Source organism: Haplochromis burtoni, unplaced genomic scaffold (genome assembly GCF_018398535.1).
Source record: "Haplochromis burtoni strain Fernald_Lab_line unplaced genomic scaffold, NCSU_Asbu1 Contig_200, whole genome shotgun sequence".
NCBI lineage: Eukaryota > Metazoa > Chordata > Actinopteri > Cichliformes > Cichlidae > Haplochromis > Haplochromis burtoni.
This window is the reverse complement of record NW_024582561.1, coordinates 1,052,487-1,067,596: the sequence shown is the minus strand read 5'-3', so window position 1 is coordinate 1,067,596 and position 15,110 is coordinate 1,052,487. Positions and strand designations below refer to the sequence as shown.

At 40.2% G+C, this 15,110-nt stretch overlaps 1 protein-coding gene across 2 annotated transcripts; it reads left to right on the top strand.

Moving 5' to 3' along the window:
* Positions 1-1,517: 1,517 nt before the first annotated feature.
* On the top strand, positions 1,518-13,437 carry LOC102312446 (transmembrane protein 268). Of its 2 annotated transcripts, none has more exons than XM_005936253.3 (9): positions 1,518-1,681; positions 4,330-4,468; positions 7,956-8,050; positions 8,127-8,234; positions 9,590-9,742; positions 9,828-9,938; positions 10,670-10,759; positions 10,943-11,149; positions 12,300-13,437. In XM_005936253.3, the coding sequence occupies exons 2-9, from the start codon at positions 4,336-4,338 to the stop codon at positions 12,459-12,461; spliced, it is 1,059 nt and encodes a 352-aa protein (XP_005936315.1). In that variant the 5' UTR covers positions 1,518-1,681; positions 4,330-4,335; the 3' UTR covers positions 12,462-13,437. The 2 variants fall into 2 exon arrangements, with proteins under 2 accessions (XP_005936315.1, XP_005936318.1); XM_005936256.3 differs by lacking the exon at positions 1,518-1,681 and adding an exon at positions 7,363-7,593 and having other exon boundaries at positions 4,359-4,468.
* The last annotated feature ends 1,673 nt before the right edge of the window (positions 13,438-15,110 follow it).

Genomic DNA, 15,110 nt, shown 5'->3' with positions numbered 1-15,110 from the left:
AAACAGCACGGACGCCTTTTGCAGATTACACACACACACACACACACACACACACACACACACACACACACACACACACACACACACGACCAAAAAACAAAACAAAAGCAAAGTTAGAGCAGAAAATGATTTTTGTGCTATTTACTGAAGCTCCAAACCTCAACTCAACTTAGTAGGAAGCTGCATGCAGAAATCCAGTTTTCAGTGAAAAAAGTTTAAACTTTAAACCTTTACAGTGAGAAAGGACTCTTATTGGTGCAATATAACCTTTTCTTGAAAAGATACAAAACATTTTCAAAAACTGTGTGTGCCTAGAGGTGTTTTTCAGTAGGAGGGGAGGAGGGAAATCTGGTGGTTAAGATATAAATCAGTAAACTAGCATACTCACTTAAGTGTCAGTGCACATTATACATCTCTCTTTATATTCTATCATATTCTGAAGCAGAGCAGCTGCTGATTGCACTTTTAATTATTAAAACTGCCAAAAACATGAATGCCATGACACTCCTGTGTGGATGTGGAAGGTGCTGTTTGTCTTTTAAGGGAGCTGGTGCCACATTTAAAGGTAAAATGTGAAAAAATTACTAATACACAGGGTGCTGTGGCTGTAGATGTCTGATTTATTGTCTAAATTTTTATGTCTTTTGGGACTGTGTTAAGATCTGACCTTTCTCTGTTCTGTGTGATTTAGCACGTCTTGGTCTGGGGATATTATATTTAGATCTTCACACGTGTGAATCCATATTGACCCGCAGTGGCGTCCTTGGACCTTATGAGTTAATGTGTAACAGTCGTTCTGAAGTTTTAGCTTCTTGCAAGAGAAAACTAACTTTAAATAGTCATAAAACTGGATAAAACTTTGTGTTATTCTGTGACACAAATATATATATATAACTACGGATGCTGGATGCCTGTGCTGGCATTTCTCCTGCGGTGTTGCTATCAGTGTGTGAAGAGTGGGAGAAGAGGGTTGCATTGACAATCCAACACAATGAGCAGCACATTGAACACATTTTATAAGTGGTCAGAAACGTGTAAATAACTCATGAAAGAATAAAGTTATGTTGAAACCAAGCACACCATTGTTTTTCTTGTGACATTACCAATAAGTTTGATGTGTCACATGGCCCTCTTCCAAACAAAAGTTGTATCCAAGATGGCCGACTTCAAAATGGCCACTATGGTCACCACCCATCCTGAGGAGTTTGCCTCCTCACATATACTAATGTTTCACAAACAGGACTTTAATATCACCAACCATTCCCATTTTATTATAGTGTATCCACCCTGTATATATAAATATATATATATATATATATATCAAAATGAAGCTAGTTTTTCTCAACAGCTCCCTGCATGAAGGCCATGAGCCTCTTTCTAATGCTGACATGTTGAGCTGAACACCACACAAACCACATTCCTGCAGTCATGAGTTTGGGCTGAGCTCAGTCACAAGAGAGAGAAACAGAGCGAGAGAGAGAAAGAGAGAGAGAGAGAGAGAGAGAGAGAGAGGGAGGCTGAGACACATTCGTGTGATAGAGGCATACGCTTCAATTCTGTGTGTGTCTGTAGGACCATCATGTGGTAATTCTCTCGATTAACAGGAGTTATGGTAGGAAGGACAAAGGGAATACAAAGATGACAGCTTTGGTGAACTGATGGAGTTTCATCTGAAGTTCAGGTAGGACATGTTTAGTCTTGCTTTGGAGCTCTCACGTGTACAGGTGTCAGGAGAAACAAAACAACTTACAGAGGAACTTTTGCGCACAAAAAAAATGCGTAGGAGCAAAAATATTCAACCATTGTCATCGTCGAGGCTTCAGTTTAACGTCAGGTTAAGGATACACTGTTTAGTTTACGAGCAGGCAAAAAGGATGTGCAGTTTGCAACACCGGACATGAAAACATGATGCATTGTAAAGATAACAGCTGGGTGTTTACTGATAAAGCCCTCTGGGTGGTAAAAACATGCAGCGAGTGCAAGATACAGCCTGCCTGCACATGTGTGAAATGTGTCATTCTTTTTCTTCCCCATCCTCATCTGCAGGTGCAGTGTAAGCAGGCAGTGATAAACTGTCTCCATGCCAGTACTGGCATTGTTAATAAGGTCTAACGTTAGACCTTATTAACAATCAAGGAAGTGAAAATGAAAGTAAATAAAGTCAGAATGAGAGCAGTGAGGAAGAGGTTAGACTTCAATAGGTTAGACACCGACAGTTTAAATTTCACACTTAACTGCTAAACTTTGTTTCCAACAACAGCCAGAGAGAGCTGGTTAAAAAACATTTAAGTTCATTACTTTTCTTTTATTTGACGGTCAGTTTTGGTGTTGGAGAGGGATCTGGTTCAGGTGTAGTGTCCACAAGAAACCTGTGTCTCCTCTTCTTTTATGAGACAGCTTCTCTGCTATGGCATTTTTGCACATTTGTGTGCAACGAACGAGTTTTATTTTGGTAAAACTCCAAAATAATCACAACAATGTAATTTCTCAACAGTTCAGCCCATTTGTTCTGCCTCCATAAGCAGATATTGTATCAGTATTGCACAGTAGTAACGGCCCACATCCCCGAAAGCAGAAGTTAAAGTTTCCTGCAAGGTTGCAGACTTCTCACAGTTAACCGTAAATGTGTTTATTAGCGATAAAGGCCTCTTTAAGGTTTTTTTTTTGTCCCCGTTATCGTTATGGCTGTGGTTTCTTTAACATATTTAGCTTTTAGCTTTAGCTTTTTAAATTACTGGTCACAGATCGACTTTGGGTTTAGTTTCTTTTAGTTTACTTACAGAATAATGCAGTTTAGGGGAAACATGAGCTATACATGTGCACCTAAAGCTCTCATAGAGTTTATTCAAGTGGTGCAAAGATGTAGGGATCCATGGACTGCTGAAATGAACATGAAATGGAATGAGAACCTTACCTTATATGCTACATAGTCACCATATAAAGGCCTCAGCCTCATGTCAGATCAGCATTTAACACCTTACTAGTACTTAGCTGGGCTCACTTTTTATCTTCAGCGCTGCCATTCTGGATTCTGTGAACTGGTCCATTATCCAACCATTAAGTGATGGATACACTGTGACTGTTAAAAGGATGGATATGGTCAGCAACAATAGTCTGGTAGGCTGTGGTGTTTAAACTGTGCTCACTTAGTACTAAGGGGCAAAGTGTTTAAAAAGAAATGACACATCCACCACGCATCCTTGATGCGAGATTGGATGGCTCCACGCTTTTTATACCAAATTTAGATCCTACTATCTGAATGTGGCAGCAGAAATCGAGATTCATCAGACCAGGAAATATTGTCCAGTCTTTTTACATCCAATGCTGGGAAACCTGTGAACAATGTAGCCTCGGTTTCCTGTTCTTAACTGACAGGACAGGTATTCTGCTGCTGTAGTCCATCTGCTTCAAGGTTTGACGTGTTACATTTTCAAATGCTCTTACCTGTTATACCCACTGGTGATTTGAATTACTGTTGCCATTCTCCTCTGACCTCTGACATCAACAAGGCATTTTCACCACCAGAAGTACTGCTCACTGGATTTTTTCCCTATTTTTCAGACCATGTTTATGTACCTAAATGCATAAAGGCGCTGTCATCTGATTGGCTTATTACACTTTTGTGTTAATGAACAGTTGAACAGGTGTATCTAACAGAGTGGCTGGCATATAGAGACTAATATACATGCTTTTCTCTGTGTTGAAGGACTGTGTGCTGCATTTGTAACATTTGACTGATGTAACTGATCATCAAGGTGATGTAAGAGTAAAAAAGTTCAAACATGCATCTAATATACAACATGCATAAAACCATGCAGCGCTACTGTTTATGTAAAACAGTACAGCTACACTTTTTTCAGGTGCTTGTCAAGTTACTTCTAGTATGTAATCAATGCAAAAGTGATTTTAACTTTTCCAGTCATTTCTCTCCAATTTATTGACATGCCCATGACTCAGCTCTCTGCACAGTTCAGTACTGATAGTAGCAAAATATTTTACTTCCTTTGGTTTTGTGTGTACCGTCTTGAAGTTCCCCTTTGTTGGGACTCATACACTAGGAAAAGAATAAATGAATGCATTCCTCTTTACTTTATCTCTTATCATGACGTGCTTCCTCACAAATGTGTTCTCCAGGCTTACCAAACAGTTTCCCAATGCTATTCATACTGGCAGTCACAACCTCTTACACGCACATGATTTTCTTTCTGACTGTCTTCTTGTGATTCTTGCAAAATCGTGCATGACTCTGCCATCACATGAGCCAGAGGAACTTTTAAGCTTAACAGTTTAGTTTTTTTTTTTTTTTAATTTAATTGTTTTGTTCTTAAGGACACAATGACCCCCGAGATGATGGAGGACAGCAACGGAGTTTGCCACATAGTGGAGGAGAGGGAGGGGGACGTTCAAATTCAGTACTCCAGACCTCATGCGCGGGACAGCATCAACAGCAGACCTGACTGGTCGAACGGTAACTGCATTTTTTATTGTATGTATTTGATAAACAGCTCTTCATTCATCACATCCTTAGTTCAGTGTTTGTGCATCAAAGATTAGCTGCTGATGGAAGATGAATTTATGGCATATAGCTTTTTATGCTGATTTACTGGCAGTATTGTTTTGCAAGTTGACATTTGTAGCTTGTTAATGAAATGAATTGCCTTTTTACTGCGTCTGTTTGAAGGAACAAGGCTTCTGGTCTCAGTATGAATCAGGATGTTTAGCTGTTAGATATAAAACAGGAAGTAGGATAAATAAATAGCAAAATCTTTGTGCCTAATCCTGGCCAAAGTGTAGCCTACTAAGGCCTATGGTGTAGAGAAATAATTGAATCAATTCATTTGGATTACTTTGATGTTTCTGCTTCTTTTTGCTGATACAAAACAGTCATGAGAGCATTCTTAACAGTGTAGGAAACCCTTCATCCTCTGCAGCTTGTGCTACCTGTGGTGCAATTTGATTTTCTATTTATTCGCTTCCCGAACCTCTCTTTTCATTCCTACACCTGGGACAAGCAGATATACCTTCTAATGAGACCTAAAAGCCGAGCTGCTTTTTTAAACCACCTCAGTGAGGTTAAATGTTGGACGTCACAGCAGTTTCTGAAACAAAGTACCACAAATGTTATTGTTCAATCCCACAAACTGAGAGCTTCTCTTGGGCATTTGAAAGCTGCCAGAAACATGAGTGTTCACTTCAATTCAGGCCTCATGTTTGAGTCTCACGTTAAAAAAAAGTTCTCCTAGTTAGAACCATCTATAGAATTAAAGCTACACTTTCACACTCAGATCTGCAGAAAGTCGTCTATGTACTTTTTAAGCCTGGATTATTGCACCTTCCTGCTGTCTGGCAGGTGCTTGGCATCTTACTGGATACTTCAGACAGCATCACATCACCCCCATCCTGGCTTCTCTCTGTCGGCTCAACGTACGAACTGATTTAAGAGTTTACTGATCGCTTTTTTAAAGCTTGTTTGGGTCTGTCTCCGAGCGAGGCAGCAGAATAACTGACCTCGTATGAGCCTGCTCGAGGCTTCAGGTGGGGCTTTTTTGGTGGTTCAAAAGGTTCAAATCTAGAGACAACCCTCAGCTGTGACGTGACCTTTCTGAGGAGACCATCCTTCAGAATTAATGGCTTCTTTTAAATAGCTTCTAAAAATTCATTTCTATAGACTTGCTTAGATGCCTTTTATCATCCTTTAGCTGTCTCCCTAACTGCCTGCCTCCAGTCTCTTTAAATATGTTAATATTTTTTATTCTTTTGTGTGTGTTTGTGTGACCTTAATCTTTGGAATTCATTTTAGTAGCCTAGATTTCCAGTTCTGTCAAAGCACTGGATTATTATCAAAGCTGTGTGTTTTCTACCAACTGATCTGTTGAATTGGTTGCAAATAACATGAACAAGCTGATAAATCATATTTAATAAAAGCCAAATTGGGTAATTCATCTCACACACTATATGGAGAAAAGTACTGGGCTTTGAATTCAGGTGTTTTCAGGTGTATACGACCAAGCACCAAACGTGCAGTCTGCCTTTAAAAGCATTTGAGAAGGAATGGGTTAACTAAATCAGAGCGTGGTGCTGTAATAGGACGCCACCCCTGCAACAACTCAGTTACTGAAATTTCCTCCTTCTTAGATATTCCACAATCATCTGTAATTTGTGATATGTGACGTGATAAGAAGTGGAAGCTTTTAGAGATCACGGCAACTCAGGCATAAAAAGTTACAGAGCTCGGTCGCTGCTGAAGTGGACAGTGTGGAAAAGCAGCCAACTCTGTGTTGACTCAATGACTGCAGAGCTACAAGCCTCGGCTAGCATTAACATCAGCACAGAGACCGGGTGCTGGGAGCTTCATAGCGCAGGTTTCCATGGTCCAGAAGCACCTGTAGATGTAATGTGTAGGCAGTTTTGCCCACATAGTGCTTTAGTCAGACCTACACTACCTTCTACTATGATTATAGTGCCTGTTTCAGTTCAGAGAAAATATCAATGCAACAGTTGTGTAAAGGTTGAAAAAGCGAGTTAAAATCTCGTTCTTACTTACAGACTGTTTGCGTCAATCTAACCAATAATTCAAGAACTCTCTGGATGGATTGTTTGCAAGTTGTTTCTGACTCTGGCCTGTTTCAGTCTGTGATCCACACGCGTGTGTTTGGATGTCTTAATACATTTTTAAGCTTTTTAGCACTAAAACAGAAATCATGGTACCACACTGAGTGCCCTTGTGCAGGCTTTTAAATACAGAGTGAAAGATTTTGGGTATGCAACACATGCTTACATGCAGTCCACGAATTCAACAGCCCAATAGCAATAACACTATTTGTAGGTGCAGTGCTGATTGGTTATAAAGTGGGCTTGCAAAGGAAGAAAACTGCATCGGAGATTTTAAAAAGCAGCACAGATCTGACTGCAGTGGGCAGTTTTCATTGTTTTTAGCACTGAGTTTCACTTCACTAGTTCTTTTGACTGCACAACTTCTGTGGTCTCCTCAGCAGCTAAAGATCCAAAAACAGACAAACCAGAGTAGCCCACAGGCAAACTGACACTGCCCCCATGTGACAGTACACAGCGACACACACAACACACAACCATGCAGATTATTTCAGTGCAATAGCAGTGATCATCATCCTTCAACCTAACGTCATTCCTTATTTTTCCCCTCACTGTCCACTCCCCATCTGGAGTGGCTCCACACCCAAAGAGACTTTTGAAGCGGTGTGTGGGAAGCATTATGATCCCAAAATAGTTTTCACACAGACTTGATCTTGATGACATGTTTTATTTTCTTATATTCTTGGTTTCCCGTGACAAATGATTGAATCACACATGGCACATTTTAAACCAGCACAATCATTCTTACAGCTAACAGAGACGTTCTTTGAAACGAGGACAAAAAAAACCTGGATTATGCTCTCGTGGAACTGCTTCTGCAGTCGCCTATTCAAACCTGAAGTGTGAAATTCCTCCTGCGCCTCATAATGAACCACATACCAGTGCTGGGACTGTTGTGCCAGGAATGCTTCGAGCCTGCACGCTTTACCAGAAACACATAAAGGCAATTTTCACCTCTGAGCACAGTTTCCTCATTTCCTTGTAAGTTACACAGTGTTAGATTTTATTTATGTTCTGTAAAGGTCTCGGATTAAAAAGCCTGCTCTAAATCTGTGGTGCATATTTTAACCCCACAGCTCATCCTGTGGCTACTTTTCTTAAAGTTGTTTGTGATGACTAACACACCAGAGGTGGACTGAGGTTTTAATGACCTACATTTAAAAAAGGTTCACTATTGAAATCAGTTGATCTTTACGATTACTTTTTAGTCTTCCTTATTCTCATCGCATGCACACTGTCAGGTGTTGGTCTGTGATGTTTTTTGGTTTATGTATATGGATGAAATGAAATGAATCAATCAATCGATTCAAAGGTTTTATTTCCATACTCTGTCTTTCTCTCAGGTCAGTGTGTGGCGTCAGTGCCGAGCTGCTCGATGCTGTACCCCAGCTTTAATCTGCTTCGGTGCCGTGCCAAACTGGAGAGGGAGGGCTTCCAGGTTAACACGCGCACACACTGAACAGCAGCACGTTAGAGATCTTTACCAAATTAATTTGTTTGTTTCACGATTTTAGATTCCACGTGAAGACATGGAGACTCCACTGAAAACAGCTCTGGACGTCCCCTCGGTCAGGAGATACATGGTTTTCAACTCGGCTCAGTTTCATTTTATAATGGCGCCGGTATGATGATCTTTCTGTTCTCCATTATCACTTCCTGTGTTTATTTTGTTTGTTTTCAATATTTTTCTTTCGGTTTTCATTCTTTCTTTGAAATGTTTTTCTTGTGCAGGCTGTTTCTGGTAGTCAGAGTGAAAATAGAAAAGAGAGCAAAACAGACAAAGATCTCCATCAATCAGTTTGAGTAAATTCTGCACTTTCATTAAACCTCCAAGGTCTTGACTAACTGGATAGACAGGAAGTTTTCACAGGCTCATTGTTCAGAGGAATTCCCCTTAAAGGCTGCTACAACATCTTACAAAGAAATGCGGAAAAGTTACACAGATTTCAGGTTTTATAGACAGTGTACTCTCAAACAATCCCGAAAAAAACAAAACAACAATATTTATTTATTTTTTTAGTTGAAACTTTTAAATTATTTAACTAAATGATTTTATTATGATTATCTATGTGCTTTGACTTATAATCTATTGAAATATCCATCAAAAGTATACCACATTTACTTTACTTCCAGCATACAAGTCAATTGACTTTACACTAGTTCAGTATTAAAAAGCATTGTTCTTTATTATATATCCAATACAAATAAATCTTCTTGTTTAAATCCAACTTTGCAAGCCTAAGCTATGCTTAGAAGAGGCCGTCCCCCGGCTACCCTTACAAACAAACTACACTTGTTCAGTCTTTTTCTGCAACATTTAGACTCTGATATGTAGCTCTTGGGGGTTCTTTTTTCTCTGGCCATTGCATGTTTGGATTTGCTGTGTCATCCGGTCCTGGAAGACCAGCACAGGACTGCGCGGAGTTGTGTGAAACAGTTAATGTGTAGTTTAGGTGACATATGGCAGAGAAAACACGAAGTCCTTTCATTTGAGAGTCATGAATAGAGTAATTGCCATGATTTCAGTGTTTTTGCTCTGGCTGTAAGTATTTAGTGAAAAACTGTAGTTACTAATTCTTTTATGTTTATCTAGTAATTAATAAACAGACTAATAAGTTTGGAATTCCAATCAAAACAAGCATCATTAACACATCTCTGTGGGTTCTGGGTAAATTTGAGGTTTTTCATAAGAAAACCTTTATTAATAACTCTGAACAAACATCAACAACAAGAGTAAAAATCACCCTTTTAATGTTCCATTACCTGTCACACAGAGGCAGAGTGAAATCCAGCTAGACTTAAATTCGAGCAGAGTTTGTGCTCAGCGAAGATGCAAAAACATCAACGTTCTTATTCGCTTAGTTTCACTCAGTATTTTCACAAGTGGGTCCGCCCTACAGTTTTGAGAACCAGAATATTTAATGGTTTAGCTTCACAGCTGACAATCCTAAAGCCTTCTCCCCTCTGCTTCCACCAGGTGCTGTATGTGGTTTTGTGGTGTGCCGTGTTTTCCACCCTCCACCTCTACATCACCGTTAGCGACTACTGGGTCCTCTGTCTCTCCGTCAGCCTGATCTCCATCGTCCTCACCACTGCCGTCATCCTCATCCTTCACTGCAGTAACAAGGAGGTAAGTCAGCTGTCACGACATGCCAGTAAAGCCAGTTTTGACACAAGTCTGACCCTGAACTGATTCTCAAACCATTCTGTGTCAGATCAACGTGAATTTAGATATTCGGTTGGTCCAGGTTAACGAGATGCTGGTGAGACACAAGCTGCTGGTGGGCGTGGCTGACTGGGTGCGAAACTGCACCGGAAACATGAAGGTTAGTTTGATAACATCAGTTCAAACTGGCAGAATATGAAGCTGAGTATGGGCTGTTTCATACAGTTCAGGCTACCAACTTCCATTTCATTCATTTCCCCCTTTTTTGTTTACAACCTGCCAAAGATAAATACACAAATACAGAGATGATTGACGATTCAGCACCAATGACAGCAAACAGTCAGACAAAAGGGAAACGGCCAATGAGAGGAAGTAAAACCTTTAATTGACCTCAGTGGAAAACATCGTGATGTGGAGGAAAAGTGTGCAGGATAACGATAAAGGTTTAGGAAAAGAGAAGCACACAGACTAGTCTCCTTAACAACATCATGCTGTCCAAGAATAAAAAAGACAAAAACTGTTTTCATATCTTTATTTCCTGACTGCCAAAACTAGAAAAAAGCAATTTAAGGACTTTTCACCTATTGAATCATATTTAATAAATGAGTTTTTGATCGGATGTCGGATGTAGCAAAAATGATACAAATTAAAACTCAAGAGTATGAGTCATTCAAAACTCCAACAGCAAAGGCAGTGATGCAAGATTATTTTTAAGGTAAATATAAAATAAATCCTGAAGTGTTCACAGGAGTAATAATATTGCATGTTGTGGTGCAGGGCATCTTCCATGCTTTAAACAGATCTATTAAAATGAAATAATGTGGTGATTAATAGACATCAGTGGTCCACTGAAGCTCGTGTCTGCTGTCCCCTCTCTGTGTCTCTCTGTAGCTGTACTTCGTGTATTGGGACATGTCCCCCTGTTTGAGGGCGCTGACTGAAACTTTAGAGGAGCTCAGCTTTGCGACAACTGACACTCAGGTGAGAGAGTCGAGTACATCTGTCGCCCGGTTTGTTCTGCTGCTGCTGCCGCATCGATTTTTCTGGAGCTCCGCTGTTTGCCCTCCTTCCAGATCGATAGAAATATAACTCCAGGTTGCCGCAGGAAACAAACGCAGACATTTGGTCTTTAAAATGATAAAATCGATGTCTAACTCCCATCAGAAAAAACTGAAGAGCAAGATGTCTCACTTCGTCCTGGTGACCAAAGTGTCGGCCGGAGAATCAGATGCGGAGGAGCAGGACTCCGATGAGCAGACGCCTCTGCTGGAGAATGGCAGCGCAGCCAGCGGCCGATCATCCAACCAGCAGAAGGACGCCACAGCCACCAAAAACTACAGCCTCGTCCCCGATGCAGCTTTACCTTCTCAGGTGAGAGACGTGATGGTCTGGGCGATAGTAGACCCACGTTAGTCATATCAGCAACAGATCTATCACATCTGGCTGATCACAGATGTGTGCAGCTTCACGGGGCACTAAAATCAGAGCTGAAGCATTCTGCTTTTCATTGGAGGAGCAAAATGGCTTCTGTTACCAAACCTCACAAGCTTGTTTTATATCGTGGGTCACATTCAGCTCACTTTGATCTTAAATGGGCCGTACCAGTGCAAAGAAGTTTAACTACACATGTAATCCCTGAGTGCGGTTTCAACAGGACGTGTCAGTTTTTCTCTTTGACAAAGACATGCTGCTTTTGTGAATAAAAAGAAATCTGTCAGCACGACTACTTGGGCTTAAATTCTAAGAAATGAATGCGTAAAACAGCTCAGTAGTGGCTCATTACCCAAACTGTGTTTTTCCCCCCTCTCTGGTTCTTTCTTGGTTCTTGCCAGATTCTAAAAATAGGTAGAGCCACAGCTGAACAATACACAATATACTGTATTACACCATGTCATTATTTATTCAGCGGAAACTAAGCCAAAAGCAGTGAGTGAAAAACTGAGTATGTGCCATGATTCAGTAGCTTGTACAGCCATCTCCAGCACACGTGCAGCTAGCCAGTTGGATGTGGGATGAGCACCTCCTTCTTATATCAAATAGTCACTGAAAAATGTGCCACCCAAAAGAAGAGGAGGGCAAAAATGTTTATTTAGATTTGTTTTTAAAGTTGTTATTTTTTCATGTAAAGGTTTAGGAAATATTAGTGTTTGTGCCTTACATTCTTTGACCCACTTACCCACCACCTCAAAGACTTTTACCGCCAGCCACCACAGGTGCTCAGACTCGCTGATGATCAGTCAGTCGAGTGCATTTGAGCAGCAGCGCCTGTCTGCTGATTACTGTTGCACTAGAGATTGCACTAGTATTTTCAGTTAATGAGCATCTGATCGTTTTTATGGCTACGTTTATATGACTGAGACCTTAATAAGCCCCTTGTTTCAAAGTGTAGCCTTCAGAAAAGGCTTAACTAATCATTTCAAAGCACATTTAAGATTGCATTTTGATAGTTTCAATCCCACCTCACATTTTCTCTCTTACACACATCCAATATCTGCTTATGTCCTTGTTTTTATCCTTGCAGGCTAAAGCCTACCAGCTCCTCATGACCTACAGTGCGGCTTATGTGAAGCTCCTCGTGTCTGAAAGGCTCTCAGGATCGTCACACCACAGAGGTCAGAGGAGCCACTGCACCACAGCCCCCATCTGCCTCTGTCAGTACATCAAAACAAAGATCCTTCAATAACAACCAAAAGCAAACCAGAAACACAGAGAGCTGCTGGAAACTACACAAACTGACATATGGGAGCATTTTTCTCAGGAGGCATTATGGATCAAGAACATTTTGATTCCCAGAAGGACTTGTTTGGAGCCTCAAACTCTTCATTTCCTTAGTTTTAAGGTTATCGCTCTCTTGCTGCATGTCAGCTGCTGTTTTCTTGCCCACTCTGTTTGCACCAGCTGGATGTTTACTCATTTGCACGCTGCCAAACGCTGTCACTGCAGAACACAGGTCCGTCCAGCTGCTGTAAAACAATGTTTGTCCTCCCGTGTGCATGGCAGTCAGCCGTGGCCACTGCTTACTACTGTTTAAATTATTTGTACATATATTAAATACAGGTTATTATGACTTGACACACAGTATATGTATATATGCGTTTTTCTCAAGTAGAGTTTTGAGGCACTTGTGCTATTTCCATATTATGTTACTGCTCTGTCTCACTACATTACTCCAACCCTAGGCAATCACACTTTGTAATTTTAGTAATTGTTAAATTGTTCTTGCAAGTCCAGACAATCACATATTCCACACGTATTAAAACCTATCCATATTTTTATCAAAAAGGCTCATTTTGCCGTTTTTTAAAGAGTTTTGTGGGATTGAGTTTTGCATCTTTGATAGCTTAGACCTTAGAGGGTAAATATTTATATTGTGATACAAAAATCCCAGTTTTTAATAAAAACACAGAAACAAGCACTGGTATGTTGCATGTTTTTTTTTTAGGTGTTTTCTGGTAATTCACTGTAGAAAAACTTGAAAAAGTGCATTTGGGGTAAATTTAAGGGTCATAAAACATCGATGGCTGCCTATGACAGGTCTCCTTCTGACTGATGAACAGTAAATGAAAATGATGAAGCAATATGTACATATGTTTGCCTTTAAAATGCATTCAAGCGCAGTATTCGATTGAATAAACTTATTGTGCTGTTGTAGACAAGGACACTAAGCCTGTCGAGTGATTTGTAGACAAAGACACAATGTGTGAAGGGAAAGTGATGTCAGTGTGTAATGAGCTTTGTTTTTTTCATCCTGGCAAAAAAATATTGTTTTGTGCTTCTACACCTGCGGTTTTACTTCCCAGAATCCATCCTGAAATATTTCCAGACGTCGCCCATCAGTCCTGATGTTGGGGCCGGGATGACAGCCCAGCGAGAGAGCAGCAAGATGACACAAACACAAACAGCAAGACAGCCAGCGTGGCCGACACGGGGGGGGAAGCTGGGACCGTGTGATAGAGGAGAGAGGCGTGCAGCGTGAGGCCAAGTTAAACGATCTCAGAGACACCGGCTCTCCTCAGGAGGCTAAACGACCATCTGTGATCCTGCACACACGGGCTGGCTCGACTCCCACCTTTTCCCTCCAACCTCTTTTCTGTTGGACAGAGACCTCGCACCATTTAAAGAGGCAATACCACAGATTTTAATGATTACTATATGCAAAAAAGCAATATAGAAGAGGTTTCAAATGCAAAGTGACAAACCTGTAATAAAAGATCACTAAAAGAAATAAAGTATACCAAACTTTGGGTAATAAATTGCACAAAAATGCTAGCGCTAACAAAAATGATACTAATTAAAACTCACATATGAAAACTGATATTTAATTCCTTATTTTAAATTCATGAGAGACTTTAATAAACCCTCCAAGGCTTTCAGGCTTTACATGAATAATTTTCATAAAATGTGAAATCAGTGCAAGATTCTCAGAATAGATGAATTGCATGGAGGGAAGATGTAAGGTCTGGAATTAAAATAGCCTATGCTGAGATCAATAAACAAACAATAAATACACATTTTTAAACTGGTGCAATATCAATAACTATGTGCGCAATTAATTATAGTAGTGTTATTGAAGAAAAGAAACGGACCAGTGAACAAATAAAAAGGCATGAAAACTACCACTGGAAAAAAGTGACCTGTTTTCTAAAATGTAAGAAATCTTCAAATGAGGACTATTTATGGACTTTATGTGAGGGGGGCCTGACAGACATATGTACATAAAAGCAGTTCATGAACACAGAAACTGACGGGAAAGAACGCATAAGTCTGGGAAGGAACAACAAAAGGGGAGGTGATAAAATATTTGGGTGACTTACGTTACTTTCTGGTCTCAAGAGAAAGGAACTAATTGAATAAGTCCCCACTAGATAATGAGGGCATGCAATGTACTTATTTTCTTGGGTAAATTGTTCATTCTATTCAGTTCATTTTAAATGTTAGCTTACTTCTGATCCATTCACTAACTCATCTAAGTCTTTATTTTATGCCAGCAGATGGTGCGTTTCAGTCACAGCCCTCCTTTTCACCCACTCATTCTCCAAGTCTGTAACTCTTTTGGTTTCTCGCGGTCAGGTTAGTGAAATGAAGGAGCTGAAATCTGCTTTGAGATCTGCACTATTTAGGTTGAAAGTAAAGTCGGGGAAACCCAGAAGCATACTGGTTCAGACAGCGACTAAGGGGAACCACAGGACTGTATATACACTGAGAGATCAGGGGTCCCCAAAACTCACATACAGACACTGCTTTCACTTTTTTCGTGCTTTTACTTTTATTTACAACAACAGTTGTTGCTTGTTTGGAACCTAAATTTACCATAATTGTCTTTAGCTTACAA

What these genes read in the sequence shown, in the direction of transcription:
- LOC102312446 (XM_005936253.3), top strand. Translation starts at nt 4,336, where the DNA reads ATGACCCCCGAGATGATGGAGGACAGCAACGGAGTTTGCCACATAGTG. An exon ending in TTCATTTTATAATGGCGCCG is followed by an intron (nt 8,235 to 9,589) that starts GTATGATGATCT and finishes TGCTTCCACCAG; the next exon opens with GTGCTGTATGTGGTTTTGTG. An exon ending in TTGCGACAACTGACACTCAG is followed by an intron (nt 10,760 to 10,942) that starts GTGAGAGAGTCG and finishes AACTCCCATCAG; the next exon opens with AAAAAACTGAAGAGCAAGAT.